This window comes from Anopheles coustani, chromosome X (genome assembly GCF_943734705.1).
Source record: "Anopheles coustani chromosome X, idAnoCousDA_361_x.2, whole genome shotgun sequence".
NCBI lineage: Eukaryota > Metazoa > Arthropoda > Insecta > Diptera > Culicidae > Anopheles > Anopheles coustani.
The window spans coordinates 12,204,531-12,226,905 of NC_071290.1; the positions used below are offsets into that span (position 1 = coordinate 12,204,531).

A 22,375-nucleotide genomic window follows, 5' to 3' on the forward strand; every position below is an offset into this window, starting at 1 on the left:
GTTCCCGGGTGCGGACCGGAATGCTGTTAAAATCTGATTAAAATTCGCTAGTAGGAGTGCTGCGCTGGACCGGGCGCGTCACCGCTGGAAGATTCGGATTCGGCTTGGATTGTGAATGGGTGGATAACGATGGAGGGTGTTCGCGGCAACATTGGAGCAACGGTTGAAAGATAGACCAGTTGTTGGTGGGTGTCGTTAGCAATTGTGGGTTTCAATCGTGTGTTGTTAAAGGTTTCAGTACGCCTTGGCGTACCTGAACCTACTCCCCTGTACGAGAGGACTGACTTTCCACGAACAACAAAGGGGGAAACATCGCCGTTATGCCAAAGATGGGTAAAGAAGAACTCTCCACCGAAAGAGATCTCGCGACTCTCCGGATGTCCCGCGGACAAACGTGAGCTTGGAATGTGCTTGGACACCGGAGGACCGTACTCTTTTTCGTGGAGTAGCGACTACCTTTGAACCGTTGTTTCCCGTGCGCGCTTTCCCTGGCTTGGGTTTTACTTCTTCTTTTTACCCTTTCGCTTCTTCCGCTTGCCGCTACCATTCACCCCGGACCCGGTGGAAGATTCCACCTGTTCGCTCTTCTCGACGGTGGTCTCGGAGTGCATGACCGTGTCCGTCACCATCGTGTTCGCCGTCGTCGCCGCTGTCGTCGTCGATGCCGTCGACATTGCAGCTGCGGTGGAGCTGGAGGCACTAACTGCAGGCGTTACAGGGGTGTTCCCGTTGCGCCGATCGTCGCCGGCATCACTCTTCTCGCCCTCGTCCTCGTCGTCATCGTCCTCACCTGTGCCAAAGGCAGCTTTCAGCTTCTCGGAGTGTATCGTTTGCTGGAACAGCTTCTTGCCCGCTTCCCGCGTGTCGAAGTCCACCGCAAAGCCTTCGGCATTCGGATTGGTGATCACCTCACAATCGCGGTACGATTCCTCCTCATCCTCCTCCTCCTCCTCCCCGTCGTAGACAGCGTCTTCGACGACGTCGTGCGTTGGCTGTTGTTGGTATTTTTGATGGTTCTGCTGTTCGTACGCCAGCTCGTTTTGGTGTGTGTAAAAGTCGTTGATGAGCCGCTCGCGCACCATAAACACCGTTCCGATGGCGCCCGTTTTCTCCTCGTAACGCTCAACGTCCGCTTCGTCTGGCTGCTCCTTCCACTCGGCGGCAGGGTCGATCCGGTACTCATAGCTACCCTCCATCTCTTCCTTCTCCTCCTCCTCCTCATCCTCCTCTTCATCGTCCCGATCGTTCTGCTCTCGTAGTTCCTCCTCGGTGAGACTCTTGGAAAGGTTCTGCTTCACCTTCTCGCACTGTTTCAGCTCGCGCAGCACGTGCTTCATCTTGACGTTGATCGACTCGTACGGTCCGGTCGGTTCGTACGCAAACCTCGCCGAACCATACTCGCCTCCCCCGGTGGCCGAGCTGGGTGAGTCGGACGCGAACGCAAACGAGTCCTCCCCGCCGTACACGTCGTTGTATCGCCCGATCGCGATGTCGTGCGGTTGGCCATCGCCCGTCAGGATGGGGTTGATCACCTCGACGATCGTTTGTACGGTGCTCGATGTTTCCTCGGCGCACGGTGGTGCTGTGTCCTCATCCACCCGAACCTCGTCACTGGGCAGCTCCTCTGCGGCGCTGGCCGTGCTTGTGGTGTTGGTCACTCCGTCGTGCTCGTCAATCCGCTCGCTGTCTCCGGACGATGAGTCTTCCAGCTCAAACATGATTATTTTCTCTCGCATCGTTTCAACCTAGAACAACGGAAGAAGCAACGATTAGTTTGGATCTCAACGTTAAGAGTAAAACTACGTCCGACTGATAGGAAGATGTTTGATTGCGAATTAAAGAAGTGTAATTGCATTCAGTGCGAAAACGAACAGAAGATTGCGAAGAGAAAATAAAAGAGTGCATAAGTGCTACCTCGGTGCGTTCTGTGTAACCGTACTGTGTGGGGTTTGCGTCCCGAAAATACGAAAAACAGAAAGCTTTTACGAGTTTATTGATAAATCAACAACAATTGCCACCAGACTCGCGCGACAATAGCAAAATTGGAATTTCTGTTGGTGTATCCTGTTTCTACAGAGCCCCTCAGGTTTTTTTTGCGGAGAACATGACTTCAATCTCTGGAGCACCATAAAATATATCTATGAAGTACCTACAAGCGGTATTTTGTTACTAACATACTTTTCACCTAATACCGGATGCGCTCAACAATTCAATTTCAAATCTTTTTGCACCGTCAAGAAACCTATTCTTGAGAATGGTTAAGAAGAATATAAACACAACTATATGGGTTTCAGCAATTTCAATCCAACAAGGATGTTACAAGAAGTCTAATTTAATAGCAGAATTAACCTTCGTTAACTTCACGTTAATTTGACAAAGTAAACAAAAAAACATCCATTCTGTGTTGTGTTCTAAAGAAGCAGACTTATTATTGTTTGCTTTGGTTCCTTTGCAGGAGAATGTCCTTACATACCATGCTTTCCAATTTCGTGATCTGCAACATTGAAGAGAGCTACCAGGCGTCTCCATCGCAGTGGTAATTTATTGGAAATCTTTTTTTCAAGGCACCGTTAATTTTCATAAGCACAACATTGTGATATGTTCAAATCTCTTCATAAATTCTTTCGTTAAAAAATAAGCCGTAGTGCAAGTAAAACTATAAATAATGGTGGTTCCTAAAAGGGTTTGTAAAATGTAAACAAACTAATGATTCTAATAAAAACTACAATGAACGAAAATCCGATAATTTAGAGGCGAGTAAAAAGATGACTTTCTAAAAACTGTAAGCGCAAAAAAAAAACTCTAGTTTAACATAATGACTTGTACAGTTGAATGTTGCTGTGGAAGTCAATTATCAATTGCCTATTTTATTTATGGTGAAAATCTTATCGAGTTGAATAGATGAATATCATCAATTATTTGGCTTAAATTTAAAAAAAAAACTTTTTAAAAAGGACACATTACTACCACATTACTAAAACTTAGTAAAAGAATAACAAAACAAAACCTAAATAGAATAAATTGTAGGAATCAATAAAACAAGGCAAAACTGTAATAAAAAAACCTACTTAAAGGTTTATTACAAACTTAAGAACATTCGCTTTGGCATGAGGTGGTCGTTTCGCCTGGCAGAAGTCGATAATAATAGAGAAGAAATCATAAGCAATGTTTCCTCGAGCTACTTGAAAAATGGTGTTATCAATTCACAACTGCTATTGTCAGGACGATAAGGGCTCTATGAAAACCCAATGTTGTCTTCCTTTTAGCTTGTGTGCGATAAGTTGTGCAGTGAACTTCAGTGTTCATCTATTTTGTTACGTTTTTGCTTATGGAAAATATAGAAAAGGTTGTTTTAAAAATTAAATTGCTTACGAATTTCACTTTTGTGGAATATATGACCGGGTTACACACATTTGTAATTCGCTTCTGGTGTGTTGCATATTGCTACACCTTGCTAACGATGTGCATACTACAAGCGTGCAGCCATGCAAAAGATAAACGAGTAAGAATTCATGCTTTCTAATCGACATAAACTAAGGAACAGTGTGCAGGTTTGAGGGTGAGGTAAAAAAAAACTTAGCGAATACGAAAGCTGGTGGAGGTTGTGGGTGTGTGTGGGTGTGTGGACTGTGTGGAAGGGGAGGACAGGTGGAGCAAAGCCCATGGCTGCTAACCTCGGTTTCGATGACCTTCTCAATGTACTCAACCGTCCGGAGGCCTCCACCGGGGACCTCCTCCGTCCGGCGCGTCACCTTCTCCTCCACGACCTTTTCCGTCTCGCGCACGACCACCTCGCTGCCGGGGCGCGACTTGACGGCGAGCCGCGGAAACCGCCCTGCCCATCGCTGTCCTTCGTCTCCTCCTCCTCCTCCTTCCGTTTCATCGCGTTCGTCCTGGATGTCGTTGGTTGTCCCTGTGTCTGCCCCAACCGTTGGGAAACCATTCCTCCGCTGAGGGACGGACGTCTGATCCGTGCGTGTAAAATTGGTTGGAGGAGAGGGGGTGGTGGTGGTGGTGTGTGTATTTGTGTGGGTTTACGGTATGTTATTACGGTTCGGGTTAGCACACAGTTTCGGTTTCGGTTCGGGTCCGCAGAAACGCACAGGTTCCGGGGTCGCCGAGAGAGAAGGGAAAGGGTTCCAGAAGGGTAGATTAACAGTAAGCGCTAAGTATTTTCTTGTTTGGGAAACACACAATCAAACACAGACACGCCAACTACTGCGCAACGCGTCGGGTTTGTTCTAGCAGTTCAAGATACCGTTCTAGCGGCCCAAAACGGGTTATACGGGGCGGGACAGTGTTTGAGGTGACTGGTTTAATCCTCTTTGTTAGACGTCAAAGTCAAAGAGTTTGCATCCAAACGTCATTCGAATTCCGGTCATGCTTACCTCCTCATCTAGGACCTGCAACACTTGCTGCTGTTGGTGTTGTGCGTTCTCACCCTCCTGCAACATCGATTCGCCGTCCGCAACCAGCTTGCCGGACGCATAGTTGGCGTTCGTGCCGACACCACCTCCGGCGGTGCCATCATCGTGCAGCATGGCTGCGTTCATCGTCTGAATCATAATCTGCGCCTGCAGCGCATCGTTTTCCAGCGACTTTAGTCGCGCCTGTCTCCAGGCGGCTCGCTTTTGCGCGCTGCAAGAGATGAGAACAAAAACAAATAAATAAGAAATCCCATTTTCTACGTTTTTAACTGGAAACAAATAACAAAACAATAATGCACTGTCTATCTTATACTTTGTCTTTGACAACTGAACAAATTTTGACTTATCATATGCTTATCAAACCACAAGAAGATGATACGTTTATTCTCAAATCAGTTTAAGGTGTAAAAACCTAAGATCGGAAAAATTTACTAAAGATATTATTTATCTCCTCTACTTCTCGCTTTAGCATACTTTAATCAAAGACTTCTGTTACTTTATTGTTGTTAATGTTGATTTTTAAATACTTGGTAGAGTATGTTTTTGTTTGCTTTGTTTTCATCTAGTCTTTCCGTTTGATTTAAAGTGCTTTCGATTCACGAACCGCCAGGAAAGTAGTGCATTGTTACCAATTTAAATAATTTTTATCAACGCTCAAATTTTTCATAATTTGAAAGCGATTTCAAATGTTTGGGTGTTGTGAATCATGGTAGCTATTTGCACAATATAAAAAACAGCCTTTAAAAATAGAATAAATATGAATTCATGAAGAAAAGTGTTAAAAGAGTTGCTTCCAATAGACCCGTTCGGTTTAGAAAGGGACATTTTTATCTTGTTTAGATTGCTTAACTAAATATATGTAATTTTTAAAGTTTCATATACAAAAGCGTAAAAGTGATGTGGAAGCAAATGTGAATTATATATCAAATTATACCGTCGATGTAGTTATAGAAATGATTGGAAAACAAAGCTGTATCAAAGTACAATCTGAAATCGTTAAGGAAATCAAAGTGGCTACATTATTTAAGTTCTTCCATTGATATTTCCCATGAAACGGAGTTAGAAAATAAAACGGAAAAATTATCGTATTTATTCCTATTGGAAAACGTGAAGACTGTATGTTGCAAATATGATTAAAAACATATAGGGCAATGGAAATGTCTTGAAGGTGGGGCTCCAGAATGGATTGGTCCACCTCTGGTTTTAATTTACGGTTAGGAAAACTTCTAATAGTAGAATGTTTTTAAAGCAATAAAAGCTTAACTAAAATGTCACGTAAACAAAAACTGTTCAATCAATCACAATATTATTACTTATTTTATCTTGCAATTTCAGTATTATTTCTATATCCGAGATGTTTTAGACAAAGTTGTAAGTCATTTGCATCTTCACATTTTAATTTTTAGATTTTTAATCGAAAACTTAATTATTATAAATTTAATATTAAACAGCTAAAATATCAACTAACTATTTTATAACAGGAAACAAATGAAGAGGAATAAATATGTTCGATTCCCTGTTCGGAAACAACTTACCGCAACGCTCGTATCTCGGACGGGCTCAGCTTCGACTCGTCGTACTCCGGGGGCAGACAGTTGTTGGCCCGCGCTCGCTTCTCCGCGTTGGCCGTCCGGATCGGGATGCGACTGATCGGGGTCTTCGCGACCAGCGGCGACGCGAACTGCGACGGGGTCAGCTTCTGCTGCGTGACCGTCGACTCGGCGACCGGCGATCGCACCAGCTCATCCCGCACGATCGACGCCGGCGTCGGACTGGAGGCGAAGTTATGGAGGAATGTTGATGGGGGGAAGTTGGAAGGAAGACGGTGTATCGATAGTTTTGAGGGTCGCCGGGTATCGGTTTCGGTTTCGGTTAATGTATTTTTTTTTCGTTTCGAAGCGTTTCGTTTGCACCGGCCGTTGCATGTTTTGTGCACGTTGTCGTTGTGGTGGTGGTTGTTCGTTCGGAAGCATTGTTAAAAGGGGTGAGATGGGTATTTGATTTTGGTTTTATAGATAGATAGACAGATAGATAGATAGATGTAAATATTCAAAATCAAGTTAAAAAAAACACAGCGTTAGACTTTTTTGTTTTTGCTTGAGAACATTCACAGCATGTGGCATGTCGAATATCGAAATGAAGGAACAGGAGGCGACCGTGAGCGTGTTCGCAAATAAATTTGGATGTGAAATCAATGATACGCGAGAAAACGCTGAGTTTTGGGAACGGGGAATGGACACATGATAAGCTCGAACACTTAAATCTACAGCTCGCCAAGACTACTTTTTGAATACAATTGGCTTTCTTTAAGTTTACAACACGTACTTTCATCTCCAAAACATACGACAGCAGCTTTGGTGCGCTTTGCAATCCATTGTGCTTTTTCACTCGCCAGGGGTCGGTTCGAACGAAGGAAGGTACAGCGAAAACGGTATGTTTGTTTGGTTTTACAAGCGACCAAAGTTTGACTAAAGGCTAGTGGATAGGAAGGAGGATAAAACTATACAAAACCCGCTAGAGTTTTCCCCGGTTATACCAGCAAATTAAAAAAAAAAGGGCAACAGAACCACAATATAAGTACTAGAAAATTAGAAGTAAACTTTTAACAGTAACTAGAAAACTAAAGCAAAACCCCAAATACAACAGTAGAGTAGAATCCAGATCGGAGAAAATTGGGTAGAGGTCAAAAGGGGCAAAGAAAGAAACATAGAAGAGTGTTGCAAGCATACAATGATTAGTTTTATTAAATCACTATATCGATCGGATAGGTATATATGTACAGAGAAAGAATGTTTGCGAATTCAAGATAGTAATAGTAAGGATAAAACGAACGAAAAAACTATCTTTGTTTCCCTAAAAAATTTTGCCTCGAAGTTGTTACTACCTTAATTGTCGAATCGGTGTGTTGTAATATGTTTTGCTGCTGTGATGGTTCATCACTCTACATAAAAATATTACATTTAGACATATTCGCTAACACACAGGCACGCACATACACCCACTCACTCCAACAAAAATAGATTTAAATTTGCAGGAAGGTAAGGCCCATTGCAGTGTAAATTACGCTCAATGCAATGCAGGCAGGTATTTTTGTAACGGGGAGGTCAAGAAAATGTGTTTATGTGTGTGTGTGTGTGAGTGTGTGTGTTGTTTGAAATAATATTAAGGATATCCTCCCTTTTTTTTATTTTAATAAAATGCTATACAACATAGAACTTTGAGAACAAAAATTACGTACGAAACTCCAACACAGCGACCGTTTTTCGGTTCGGGTTTGTGTTTGTTTTCAAAGCTTCTACAACAAATATCTTGCTGCTAAACGTTTACGTCGTCCTGTGCACTTCCGTTTGAGCGTCAGTGCAAGGAAAGGACACAGTGTTGTTTTGTTTAAAAAACGCTAATTTTACTATGGAACAATCAGACAACATGTGTTGGGTGACGTACAGCGATAACACTCGGTTAATAGTACAATAAGTCGCAGGTGGTTCGATCGACCGTAAAAAAAAGGTCGCCGGTACAAGATACATACAGATATAGAGAAATACGCAGATACAAACAAAAAAAAACTACACGGAACGTACATCGTGAAATGGTTTTGGGGCTTAAACTAGGCTTCCGAAGGTGCTTCACTGCTCTCGTTATGTAAGGTACAATAAATAAGGTGTTCAAAATAAAAAAATATAAATGACAAGCATCGCTGTATGAAGCTACCACAAACATGATCGGTCATTTCAATATTGCGCTCAACAGCGGGTAGGTTTTTGCCGGGACGGCCTTCCGGCGTAAAACAAAGTACAAAGTAGGAGGAATGTTACTTGTTGGAAACATGGCAAAAATAACACCTAACTAGCAGCAACATTGGATTAGCAGCTCTTGAAGATAAAACAAAAAAAGCGAAAAAACAAAACACAAATGCAAGTACGTTGTTGGTAAAGCATAACCACCCTGGGGTCATTCCCGCGTGTACTCGTCGAATACGAGAACATAGTAAACGAAAAAGAAAAAAAAACTACACCCTGAGCTCGGGCGAGATGTCCTGGATCCTGCGTGTGGTGTTGGTGTGTTGTGCCGATGCAAGGTAGGATTTGATTTCTCTGCTATTCCTGGCAACCCTTTGCCGGGCTTTTTGTTCGTTATCGTGTTTTCTTTCTTTTCTCTAGCGCGCGTGTGTGTTTCGGGATCTGGTGAAGTGTGTTAGTGCATCATAGAGAGAGAGAGAGAGAGGGGGGCGTGGGGGAAGATGGTGTATCTTGTTTGTTTAGGTTCTAAATACAGCGTCAATTTCTGCCAACGGGTTCCTGGAGAGGAAGTACAAGGTGAAAATGTTAGAAAACGAAGAAATCAGCAACTATTACAAACTTATTGATCAATACTTTTACAAGAAAAAACAAACAAACACACACGCACACACAAACACACATAAACGCATGTTACTAAATAAACCCTATCCTAGGCATATCTTTTTTTTCCTTCGCTTGTGTGATGGTGGTGTTGTCCTAATTTTCTCCTAATTGCATCGATTAGTAGAAAGGTAAAAAGTGTTATTTTGAGTTTGCAAAGTATACTTTTCCCAAAAAGGTAGTTGGAAACCAGTGTGGCAGTGAGGTGTACAAGTTCTACGGTAGTAAAAGCAGTAGTTCGCAAGGATGATTAAAACAGAAAACTCTGCCGCGTGTGCTCTCGCAGCCAGCAGTTCCTCTTACTGGTGGTGGAAAACGGTGTAGGAATGAACGAAACCGAGTACAAGCTTGATTGTTTTGGGGTTTCGGTTAGGCACGACCGTTTGCAGGGCCCTTACCGTGAAAGTATAAAGGTAAAAGTAAGAAGGTAATCGACTCTACATGAGCACATAACTTAAGAGCAAAGAAATGAAGGTAGGTTAGAGCAAGCGTAAGTAAGAAGGGAGCGAAATCGAGCGAAAACAAAGCAGTGTGGATCAGGTGCTTTGTAACGGCCTTTCGTTGAACCTTTTTTCGTGAGAGCCCTGCCCGTTTTGCAAGTGGTTTCCGAGTTCCGTTCGTTGGCATTTTTTTTTGTTTTTGGGCGGAGCGGCAATCTGCAGCCTGCTCGGCGGCACGGGAGTACGAGCACACCACGACTAAGTCTCGTTTTGCGTTGCCCTCATCATACGTACCTCATGTTGTTATCGTTTATGTCGGACTTGTCCGTTTCCGTTTCCTGCGCCGCCGGCGATCGGCGACGGCTCTGGTCGTCCTCGGAATGCTCCTTCGCATTGTCGTCATCGTCGCGCCCTTCGTCGTCGTCGTCCTCGTCATCATCGTCGTCGTCCTCGTCGCCGTCGAAGCGCCGGTGGATCTTCTCCCTGCCCAGCGTCGCGATCTTGCGCTCCTCTTCCTGCTTCAACTTTTCTACCTCATCTTGCGATAGAAAGGAGAAGACTTTCTCTGCAACGAAACCGTGGAAACAGTGTGATTACAAAAGAGAAAAGAACACAAGGGTGGGATCGACGACTTACCTGACTTCGGCGTTGGCTTCTGCTGGTCTTCCATCGCGTTCTCGAAGAACCGCTTCTTGTCCGACACGCTCTTCGGTGTTTTTGGCCCCAACGGTGGGGACTGCAAGAGGCAACAAAAGAAAAACAAAGCTGATTAGAAAGGCTTCTAACAAACGGCCGCTAGAGATGTAGGTGAATTTTGTGCGGTCGCCCTGGACAATCTTTGTTTCCGGCGAGATCGGGATCGTTCCGTCCGCATTCATCCGCAACAGGACTGCTTGACGGATCAGGAGAAGACTTGAGTGTTGAAAGCAGTAACAGCGCATCCTCGCGGTGTTGTTCGCCATGCAGCTGAAACCCCGATGCAAACCGGCAACAGTCAGGTAGCGTATTAGGCACAAATGTTAAATGATTTGCCAGTCTCTCAAACCATTTTGCAACCATAAACAACTGGCATTCGGATGAAGAGAGATGCGGGGCGAACAAGAAAACGGTGGTTGTTATACTTTCCTCGCAGATTATTTTCGTATTAGCAAAACGAAAGTTGTTTTGATTTATGTTAAAAAAATACATATCATCTCAGCTTCATACGAATCCGAAAACAACCCAAGTTTGATATCGACCGAGATGTCATTCTCCTTTGTTTTGTTGTTTGAAGCGAAACTCGATAGGCAAAAATTAAAAACGAAAACAAAGCGAACAAAACACCGCAAGCAAACGCAAGCACTGCGTTTATATTTTGGCATATTTTGGTTTCTGTTCTGGTCTGGCAAAAGCGAAGGCTAACTCGCAAAAAAAAAAACCCCATACCAACACAGTAAAATGGAAGGATATGTCATAGAGCGAAACAAGAAAAGGATCATATTACATTTAATTAAACATTCAATTAATCATCATTGATATTACTGATGAAAGATTTCTTTTCGATAAAATGCATAACCTAAAGAGCAAAGGATGTGTATCAAGTTGAGATATCGACGACAAATAGATCTTGATACATGCGGTCTTAGCGAACCGATGTAAAATAATCTGCAAAATGATATCAAAGCACTGCAAACTTTGATCACTTCATGTAGTTATTTATTTACTTGACAACAAAGATGGCACGATACAAGCCAACCATATACAATAATCGACTATGAGACTATAATTGGAAAGATAAACTTCAATGAATATGTTAAGAAAAGTGGTAACACTGATGGTGTTCGATAACGACGATGCATTTTCACCGATGCACGGTTTATTGGGGCTTTTGGGTACGGCAGTTTGCGTCGTCAAACCAGAGCTCAACTTTGCTTGTACTTTAATCTACAATCTCTAAAGGTTAGTAACAGACAGGATACGTTCGAAACCGGGAGAAAAAATCCCTGTAAATCCCTTTTTACCGTAAAAAAAAGTCCGGAAGAGCTACTCACGGTTCTCCATGGTTTCGATTGCTAGATTAGCTTATCTACTTGGTTAATATGTGCATGCTTACATGTGCAATCGGTGTTTGCGTGCGATTAATACGATAAAAAAAACTACTGAACTGAAGAGGTGGCGGTTTAAACTGTCCTAAACGGAGGGGGCAAACGGAAAAGGGGGAAATGGCTAGTCCACTTCGCTAATTAGTGCTACATTAAGGTTAGTGACACAAGTGTGACCGGTTTGCTCGATTTTCCTGGGTGCTGGAAGAGTTTCTTCCCTGCTGGACTGCTTGTGTTTGTTTGGTTCTCCACTCCAGCGAGTTGTTTTTGATTGTTTGTTTTTGGAAACCCGTGCCTGCGGAGCCGAAATGACAGATTGCGTCACCCACTTAGTATACACCGACCGAATGACACACACACACACCGCTCGTATCCTTTCCGACCTTCACGTGCTTTTTGTGTGCTGGAGTGTTGGGGCCTCTATTTGCTTGTGACAACTATTTCAACTCTCTGTTTATGTTTTGTTTAGTTTTGTCATCCTCTGTGCGGTGTTGGTGTATGTTTTCCGGGTTTTTTTTTTTTTTTTTTGATTGCCTCTCTCTCTTCGGTGGGTGCGGTTTGGTTTGGTGCGGAATTGGGAGGAAAAATCTGGGTGGGACCTAACCTCGGCAGGCGCATTCGTCGTTGAAACGGTCTGGTCGGGAGTCGGCGGTGGCCACTACTACAACGCAAGGCAACTACTGGGTGGTACTACTTATTGGTCGGATAGTGGGGCGGCCGGCTTGGGTGCTGGTGCTGTCGCTGCTGTCGGCTGCCGAACGTCTACTAGCATCGCACTCACCGGTGGTGGAGGAGCCGGCCGGTACACCGCCGGCGACGGATGGGCCGAGGAGACGTACGTGACCGTGGAGGCACTGTACGGCTGGTGGTGGGAGATAAGATGAGGATGGTGGTAGCTGGCGGGCCCGGACGACACTACCGTCGCCGGATGGACCGACGGGATGGGGGTGGACGCGTACGTGTAGATGGTGTGCTGCGGGGTCGGTAGCTTGGCGTAGTGCACCGGAAGAATCTGCACCGGTGGATAGATTTGCGCGGGCAGGTGATGCTGCGGCGGTGGCGGTGGCGGCGGATGCGGCGGCGGGTAATGGTGGTGATGGTAGCCGAGCTCGGCGGGCGTCGGTGGATGCAGCCGGTAGTGGGGCGGCTCGTAGGGCGTCGACGGGTGCGCCACCAGCGGCATCGGAGATACGGACGAGGAGCCGGATTCGTAGGCGTACGTCGGTGAAAGCACTCCCGTCGGGTTGTTGTGGTGGTGATGGTGATGATGCTGATGCAGGTACTGCTGCTCGTGTGCCGCGTACTGGGCGAGCAGCTTGTTGCGCACCTCATTCTCCTCCAGCAGCACCTGCCGGTGGATGTCCTCGGGCACCAGCAGGTTGTTTGGGGTGTTCTCGTGCACGAACTGTGCCTTGCGGTGCGTCGGCAGGGTTTCGTAGCGCGCCGGAACCATTTCGACTCGCTCGCGCACCACCACCTCCCGTATCGTGTTGGTGGTGGAGTCGTGCTCGTACTCCACCAGGTCGCCCTGGCCGAACTCTTCCCGGAGCGTGGTCGCCGCCCGGTTGTGCACCACCTCCGCCCGCCGGATGTCCCCGAGGTGCGTCGCCTTCACCGAGGTGCTCTTCGGGCGTGCCGGATCGGCCGAGCTGCCATTGCTTGCCGGTCGGTAGGCCGGCACAAACACCTCATAGGCGTCCTCCGCCACCTCGTCGTCGTCGCTGTCGTCCTCTTCGTCGGAACTCTCCTCCGACTCCGAGCCGTCATCGAGATCGGCCACCGTCGGGGTGAAGCGGGACGCGCCCTGCCCTCCCTGCACCTGCCGACCACCCTCCGGTGTGGAGCTGTTGCTTCGGTTCGACGACGAGGGGCTACTGGCTCGCAGGATGCTCTTCAGCGCACCGTGCTGCGGATGTGACAGGGTGTTTTCCCTGGCCACGTCAGCATCCAGCGTCCTGCCATCGGGCGCAACCGAATGCGCTGAATGTTTCTCCTGATGCTGCTGCTGCTGATGGGCAAACGCGGCCCGGGCCCGGTGTAAGGCCGTATCGAACTCGTGCGTGTCCTCCTGCAGATCGAAGCTCACCGACTTCCGGTGCGAGGGCACGGTCGGGGCCACTGCGGGCGCTTCCGCGGCCGGCGCCGGCGAGGGGGACTTTTTCGTTCGCAAACCACCACCACCACCACCACCACTGCCGTCCGAGCCGCCGGCGTTGGCGTTGGTGCCGGTGTTGGTGGGAAGGGGGAAGAAGTCGCTCTGGCTGGTGTTAGTATCTACGGCGGGGTTTGCTACATTGGAGGAGTTGTTAATGGAGGGGTTCGGCCGGTCGTTCGCATGCGACAACGACTGTACGCTTCCGAAGCGGCGTTCAACCTACCGAGTACATGAGTATATAATTGCGAATATTAAAAAGAAAAATGGTTTGGATTGTTTTACGGTTTTGTTCACGACAATTGGGTTTTTTTTTGTGTTGTTAAATATAATCAAAAATTAAAATGACGACCAATCAACGCCAGGGATGGAATTGTAAAAAAGAAAAAAAAGGGAAGAGAGAGAGAGAGAAGAGAGAGAAAGAGATACAGTTACAGTGGCACGGGGGTATACAGAAGGAGAGAATAGAGGGTGTTAATATATTACGGTTTGCGGTTGGAAATCTAACACCCAAAGTCGCAACTACCAGGTTATACATTACAAGAGAAAAGGGAAAACAAAGGAAATTGAGATGATATGAGGGGATGGGCTCCAAAGCGCTATGAGATGACGGATAGGTGACGTTAGGTCATGTTTACTCTACGATCGATCACACAACTTAGGGCTGGTAGCTGGAGACAGTTGGTATTCCGAATGGCTTTTGCGAAAGCTGAGTTACTTCATTTTCGTTTTGTTCGAGGAGGTTAAACATACTGTTCTGAATGAGCTGGGGGAGAAGGAGTGCAGGAGGTGGTAACGAGGGAAGAGGGATAGTAATTTTACATGAAAAACAAATACCAAACCGATAGCTTTCCTATTCACCTTCGCACGGTTGAATGAACGCAAACATTGATCGTCGATGAAAACAAAAACCCAATAAATGTGAACACAAAACCAGTTTTAACACATACACCATAACCAATTGGGGAAAGGGTTGGGTCAAATAGTTAGACAAATATATTACACAGCTAAACATGGCTCGTTATTGTCCAAAACAGAATGGACAGGCCAAGGTTTCCTAGTTAAAAAGCCAATTAGTACAACTTCAATAACGACACACGCACACAAAACAAAACAAAAAACAAACATACTATCTAAGTGACTACTATAAAAAACAAACAGTTTGTAGTACAACCAAAATTGAAACAACGGCACAACCAAATCCAAAACAGACGCTTCAATCGAATATAGAAAAAAAGTAACAAACTAGAAGAAGTATGACCGAATAGTCCAGCAGCAAAACAGCAAACTAAGGGTAATCAAATGTTCGCAAATGTTGGAACAGACAGGCAAAATTACTACATCGTGTGTAGTTGAACAGAGAGACAAGGCAAGGAAAGTGAGCGAAAAAAGAGGAGGGATAAGAAGAGTTTAAAAACAGCAAGGACTTCTCCGGTCCATCGCTGATCAGTAGTTACCACGGAAGGCAAGCACTTCTTTGTGTTCCCGCGGGGCCGGGGGGTCCCCAAACTGCTTCGGCCCAATGTTTTCCTCGATCGATTTTCTGTAAAAAAATCTCCATCGCTGGAGTGACTGCAGTGACGCAAAACCAAAGCAAAAACAAAATGCCAAATTGGGAGGTGGGCCTGGAAAAAAGGATTCCGACAGAGCGCGCGTCGGATCGCACGCAAAACGTAAGTTTCGAAAGCAGTTCAGGTGGAAGAAATAGTATCCAAAGACAACTAGCGAAGCGATTAACAAAAAACTATAAGAAAACCAGAGGACGAAAGAACAAAATCGAAAGCAAAAATTCCTCTGTTCGTCGTACGTGTCGTCTCAAACAAATATAAATGAAACCAACCAAGTCAGTGAACTCCATTTTGCGCTGATTTTGGCTACAGTTTTATTCAACAGTTATCGTTAACGCTCTTTTTTGCTTTGACGTTACCCAGAGCCGTACTGAACTACTCTCTCGTCAGGACTTTTCCCGGGGGTTTTGTGTTTTGGCATAATTTTGCTTGCTTCAGCCACCTGTCTGTGAGCTCTAATCTCATCTTTCCGCTCGGTAAATGTTGTTAGGAGGAAAAATAAAAACGACTCCCACTCTCCCTCGGTTACGAGATCCGTAACACATTAAGTTTTAATGTTTGTCTCGCAAAACCATGGACTTGTCGCGCCGTTCGGTCATGGTTCCGAGTTCTGCTCTTAAATTTTACTTTTCCTCTATATTGTTGTTTTTTTTTTTTAATTTTTGCAATAATTATTATAATTCCACCGATGGATTTAGCTATTTGTCAACAAAAATAGTGAAAGGCAAAAAGATGTTCTAACACGATCAATATTATTCAGCGAATAAGCTAGCTCTTGGGCAGCAGGGTAATTTCCCTTTCCCGTTCGAATCTGCTTTAACGTTTAGGTTTTAGTTCGAGTTTGTGTGGGAATTTTCTTCACTTTTTGCTGTGCATTGATTGACACCATCCGTAAGTTTATTGCGAACAAATCAGTTGCCAACGCAACATCGATTTTATTTTGATGAACAGCTTTACGACAAGCAAACCCCTGTTTGGAATTGAGCCTTCTGTAGTTTCGCTCCTCGGAATGAGGAAAAGAGGAAAGAGAAATGTTTCATATTTCATCGCGAACAAATGGCGACTACAGTGAACACGTTTATATAGCATAAAAATACACAATGTAGCTATAAAACGAAGAGGAAAACAATTATAGGCGCGGTTCTCCGTTGGGCACAGTTGTGAGGAATTGTTATTAACCAATATCCGATAGTAAGAGAAGGTAAAACCGCAACAACTTTCAACCAGTCGGATATTCACAAAACTAGTGGAACACACGACCGTATTCCACACTTGTTTTAACACTACGATAAAGAAAACTTTTGTCATGAGCACTTAACAGAACACAAAAGGTTAAAGAAGATAGTTTCGTGCTGATAAAAGGGGTTGTGTGTATAGTCTTTAAGTGATTGCTTTTCGAATACAAACGATATATGTTACGCATTGGTTGCCTATTCTCTATTCAGCTGGGTTTTAGAAGGATTCGAGTACCGTCAATAACATCGGGACAGGAAAACCAGCCGAGATTCAGCGAACAGAAGGACGATGGAACTAGATCAGGAGGCGGAATGGGGATAAAACTGGTGAAGCGCCCCAGCGTTACGTTCAACCTCCCTGTTATTGCTCAACCATCTTGACTCACTCTGATTTTGCGCGTGAAAAATTGGAAACAGCTCGACAGAGAAGCCTAGGGGGGAGGGGGGGTAACAGATGTGCGATAATGAGTTGTACCATTCATATATAACGTACAAGTACAAGAATTATCACATACAACATGGACCAATCCACGACTGCAGCTTTATGTTAGTTTTATCAACGTGCCAAGAACAAGTGAACGGAATTATAGCCTATGTCACCGAAAATCACGTTGCGATATATATTTCACACATTCATCATACCCATTTAGATAGTTGTGTTGACATCTCACTATTTTTTATGCTTTTGCTTGTTTCTGTTTTCAATGTGTGTACGTGTAAGTGTAGGTGTGTTTTTGTTTTTCTTTTACATTCATTAACTTACTTACTATCGTGTTTATATTTCTTTTCGACTAGCTGCGGCAGCATTAAAAATTCTCCTCGAACATGAAACCCAGAGTACACGTCGGGGCCCCAAACCGTGCCCCCGAAAAAACCAGGCGAACAATTCCGGCCATGCACTGCATACGACGTTGTCTTTAAGATATAAAAACGATGTTGGAACGAGGAAACCGGCCGCCCTCCATTACTTCGAGCCTTCTGGCAAACTATCGCTAGCCGCTTAAGTAGTTGTTGAGGAAACGATTATGCGATTATGTTCGCACATTGATTAAAGTTTCAAATTGATTTTCGCTCATGTTCCACATCGGCTGCGTATAGGATACGTGTTCCATGCAGCCATCCATTAGCAACTTCATGATGCCGACCATGATGCTCCCGTCGGCAAGTCGTATGGAACGTCAAAAAGGACAAGGTTGGCCGTGCAAGTTGGCAAGAAGTTCTAGGCCCTCACCCCAGCAAGTTATGGAACATCCACGGCACCGTCGGCAGAGTAAAGTTTTTTTTCCACTCCTTCCACCTGTGATAGTTGTTCCCTAGTTACTGTTGCTACGCAATTACAAGGCTCTTTAACTCATAAATGTTTCCAGTAGAATAACACATCGACAGATGAAATGTTTCTCATTAGCCATTGGTTTTGCGAAGTTTGCGTGGAATAACGAATCACAATTAAATTGCTTCAAAAGCAAATTCGATTTTTTAAGCTGCTTGACCTAACTGTTTAAAGGTTGCCAAAATGAAAATGTGTGAGAAATGTTCCAGCAAGTCCGCAAAGATCGTACGTTCTGTGTGTCTATTTGGACAGAGATATTGTTTGTTGTTGATTTCACGCTTTAGGTTTTGTCTGGGTGTGTATGTAACATCTTTAAGAATGTTAAAGAAAGGTTCGTCAAAGCGAATATTCTTGCACGCACGCATGATACCTTGAGGATTTACCACCAAACACGCCCGGACCGAGCCACGGTTAAGGAAATGCTATACCCTGCATATGCAACTCAACATCCGCAGAGGCATGATTCGGGTAAGCGAATTTTGACGAATGATTGCATTTGACGTACGGATCCGGGGGGGGCCCTTCGACATAACTACGTTTAAAGAACTAACATTTTCTAGGCGCACGACTGCTCTCCCAACTTATACAAACATTTGCTAACCTCATTTGGTCCTTCAATCAGCAAAACAGGAACATCAGATGGATACACCGTCGTATCCCGGGGCAACGCTTACTCTGTGTAAATCTTTCAACAACTTCAAGCATTATGCGATGGCGCAACATGACTCCTAAGGAGCAACAAGTAGTGCGTACTAACAATCCGTTTCATCGCCCTCTCTCGCACACATATCCACTCTTTCCCTATCTATCGTTCCCTCCACCTATTCCTAGTTAGCTAAGCAAACATAAACTTTCTGAGTCGACAACAAAACAACCCGTGGGGAAAATATAGTCAGGAAACATCCCTTTTTCCAACACCTTTTTCTCCATATCGCAAACATACAGCTACACCAAACCACACACGCGTGCGCGCAACAACATTTCTGCTTGCGCTATATGTCGACTTTAGGTATGCTCTAGTGTTCGAAGTAGTAAATCGTGACATTGTAAAGTAAAGTAACAGACACATGTCGGTATAGTTGAGCACGCACACATGCACGACTGTCAGTGATTTGTCTGTCCGGTTTGTACATTATTTGTTTAACCATTTTTACAAACATTGGTTCCGTTTTGTTTCTCCAGAAAAATGTACAAAAAATCTAGCTAGGTTTGTTTTTCTATATATAAACATATATTTATATATATATATGTATTTATATATATATAATTTCATGTGTATATATGTATAGTATGTATCTATATATATATATATATATTCATTCATATATATGGAAACATTAAAAGGTAAATCCAAAGTGTTTTGTTATGCTGCACTATTCAGTGGATGATTTGTTCCGGTTTCGGATTCCACTGAATGTCAGTAGGTTTCAGTTTTCCTTAGTAAACGGATGGCAGGTTAGTTGACTTATTTCTTGGTTGTTGCAACGCTGCTTTCTGCTACCTGATTTACATGTTTTTGTGTGTAAATGTGAGTGTTTGTGCGTGGGGTGGGTGTGCAAGAAGACAAGCTGCAGTAGAAGATTCTTGAGACAGTTATATCCTTTAACGACACTTCAAAACATCTGGCTGTGAACAACGAGTCAACAGTTGTGTTGGCGAACGGCTACGGAACACCCACGATAAGCTGGGACCGGGTTCGTGTGGCACAGTTTTGCACAGTTACAAGAAAGTGATACACGTATAAGTTTTGGTAAACGTTCGCAATCCCCGAACAGTTCGGCCTTCGGCCAAACGGAAAATACATCTAACGTACTAATTATAGATTCGATCCGGACCTGCTTCATTACACACAGGTAATGGATAAGCGTCCACTGTGAATCGCTTAGCATGTGAAGCCTTAATCACTGCCATCTGGACTGCACCGTGCTTAAATAAACTTCTGCTCGATCCTCTAATAACTTCTAGCCGTCGGAGCGATGTCGTCCCTTTGCAAATCGAATGTATGGCGTACGCTTGTTCATCTCCCCCTTTGGTTTGCTAAATTATATTATCTCAGTCTTCGTTGGTTGTATAAAAAACTAATATTATGGAAGATTGTTTGTCGATGTCTTTAACTGCACAGCGAACCGAAAATGCCAGAGAAACCAAAACCGATCAAAGAGGGCATGTGATCGAAATAACGGCGTCGATCAGTAACAAAAAAGGGACCACCATTTAAGGGAAGGTGAGGATGATAAGAAAAAGGCAGATGCATAGAAAGAGAAAGAGAGAGAAAGAGAAAAGAGAAAGAGAGAGAGAAAGAGAAAAATATTTTGTGAATGAACAGCGGCTTCCATTTCAGCAATAGAAACATGTTCCTGCCAAACAGCAGAAGTTTGCAGCAGCACCGTTGAAACATTTCGGCTGAAAAATGCCCAAAAAGACGAACAAAAACAAACAAGATACCGCGGGACAACCAATCGGTACATTGGCGGTCTTTGATTACTTCATACAAAATCAATAGAATCGCGAACACAGAAGAGAATAAATATATCAAACAAACTGGTCCCAACCAAAAGACTTGGAATTGAACGAATCTCAAGAGAGCGTTATACTTAACACACCAAATATTAACACATTTTAAATTTCATATTCCCACAACAATGATCAAAAACTTAAAGTTGTATAAAGTCGTGCAAAGTAAAATAAAACAAAACACAGCACAACAAACAAAAACAAAGTGATCGACATGAATATCCCATAGTGTACGAAAATATAATTTCGGTTACAGCAATGCAACCGCCCTGAATCAAACTGGATAATAAAACAAAAAGCTCATGATCATACACATTTGAGAGCGATTTGCTGAATGATAAATGAACAGTAATGTTCCATGTCAACTTTGAAAACTCCGGTTAAAGTAATACGAGAAAGAAAATGAGAAAAAAAGAACCAAAATCTCCCAACCAAACGTCACTCGTCTCCGAGCAGAAAACAGAAGCATATTCTCGAAAGTAATTGTGCCGATTAAGTTGTCGAAGAACAGTGTGTTTTCACCCTTTAGCTGTCCGAGCGGAAAGAGAAAGGGCGGGTAAGAGTTTTTCCCGCTGCTTGCTCCTGTCCTCCGTTGTAATGGATACATGGTAGAGTAGTTATGTGTATGTGTCACGGCACAAATGAGACCAACGATCGATCCGATCGATACTCATGGACGTTAGCTACAGAATTTAAACAACATAGAAGTAATACAAGGAGTGTCAGACACATACACATAGGCCCAGGGGAAGCAGAATGAGATAAGCACGATTACAGTTTCGTTTCGTTGGTAGAAGCAGTGTAGATGTGTTGACGTGTGTGTATGTGTGTGTTGGGAGGGGTGTGTGTTTTGTGTAATTGTCTATAGCAGCTCATGTTGTGGCCGAATCATTGGTGTGCTATTTACCTGAGGTGCTTGTGTGTCTAGGGTGTGCTTCGACATCACGATGGTGGTCGTCTTCTGCAAGGTTTCGGAAGGCGTTTCCGTCGGGGACTTCGGCGGACCGTTCTCGACCAACGGACCCCCGAGGGCCAGCGATTCGGCGGCCCGCACGATGTCTAACACCTGGACAGGGTGGAAAAGAGAAACGGGTGCGTTATAACCACATTTTGAACTAGCAACCGCTACTACAGTCGTGTGCCGTGTTCCTGTACCTTCTCGGGTGTGCTTTTTTCCTTCGGCAAAACTGCTACCTGTTGGTCCTGGGGATTGACACTTGCGAGCGCCCGGGAGGTGGCACTCACCACTTCCTGCGGTGCCTGCTGCTCGAGTGCCTCCGTGCTGGCGGCATTCTGGGGCGGTGTCACCTCCTCGTCGATCTTGTCCACGCTCAGCTTCCGGTGCGCGTCCGTCAACAGAACCGAATCATCCCGGTCCAGGCTGGAAACGCTCTGGCTGAGTTCGGATCCCGTTTCCGAAGCGCGCGAGCCTGCCAAATAACAATCGAATAAGTCACAAATTCTTTATGCCCTGTGTTCGGGGTTTATGGTGGGGGGTTTTTCCTACCGATCCGAGCATTTTCCCCGTTATTGCTTAGGCTGGTACTCATGCCGCCGGCGCTACCGGCCAGATGCAGCAGATCCGCCTTCTCGTAGCCCTTGCAGACGACCAGATGTAGCTGGTTACCGGTGGCGCGCAACGCATCGACCGCTTCCTGGTGCGTCGAGCCCAACAGCGACAGACCGTTCACCTGCAGGATGCGCATGCCGACGCGCAGACGGCCGTCACGCTTCGCCGCCCCGTTCGTATTGATCTTCGAGATGAACACTCCTTCGTCCGTGATGTCGAGCGGATTGCCACGCTGCCCGTTCAGGCCACCCTTGATATGCATTCCCAATCTTTCACCTTCCTGCTTCACAATGTGTACCTCCTGCGATGGAAATTGGGCAACAATCAACGTCATTAGCGTACATTACATTAAATCAAACTTATTTTCAAGTAAAAAGGATAACATAAACGCTACAATTAGAGAAGAAAAAACGAAGGCGAATACTCCAACTTCATGCACTAAATCTCGCACGAGAAATTTTCATTCCTTCAGCGAGTCACAAGTAACTTAGTGAACGGAACAGTAGTCCATAACGAATGATTTACTATTTAAAGCCTACCGAGCAAACGGGTGAGGGTTTGGTAACACAAAACAAATCGAAATAAAGCTGAACCACCGTTCGCGTTCCGATGAGTATTGAAAATCATAACAAGGGGAAACATCGATATCGCTTGGCTC

At 44.7% G+C, this 22,375-nt stretch overlaps 1 protein-coding gene across 2 annotated transcripts in view; it reads right to left on the reverse strand.

Annotated features, from left to right (window-relative positions):
• The window catches only part of LOC131269546 (protein lap4), a 60,313-nt gene continuing 37,938 nt past the window's right edge, over positions 1-22,375 (reverse strand). For both annotated transcript variants that reach the window (XM_058271967.1, XM_058271966.1), the window contains 8 exons: positions 21,655-22,018; positions 21,303-21,577; positions 21,055-21,213; positions 9,904-10,003; positions 9,562-9,832; positions 5,963-6,199; positions 4,389-4,638; positions 1-1,745 (listed from right to left, as the gene is read on the reverse strand). In XM_058271967.1, the coding sequence (XP_058127950.1) occupies positions 501-1,745; positions 4,389-4,638; positions 5,963-6,199; positions 9,562-9,832; positions 9,904-10,003; positions 21,055-21,213; positions 21,303-21,577; positions 21,655-22,018 (2,901 nt within the window). In that variant the 3' untranslated portion in view covers positions 1-500. The remainder of the gene's footprint in view (positions 1,746-4,388; positions 4,639-5,962; positions 6,200-9,561; positions 9,833-9,903; positions 10,004-21,054; positions 21,214-21,302; positions 21,578-21,654; positions 22,019-22,375) is intronic.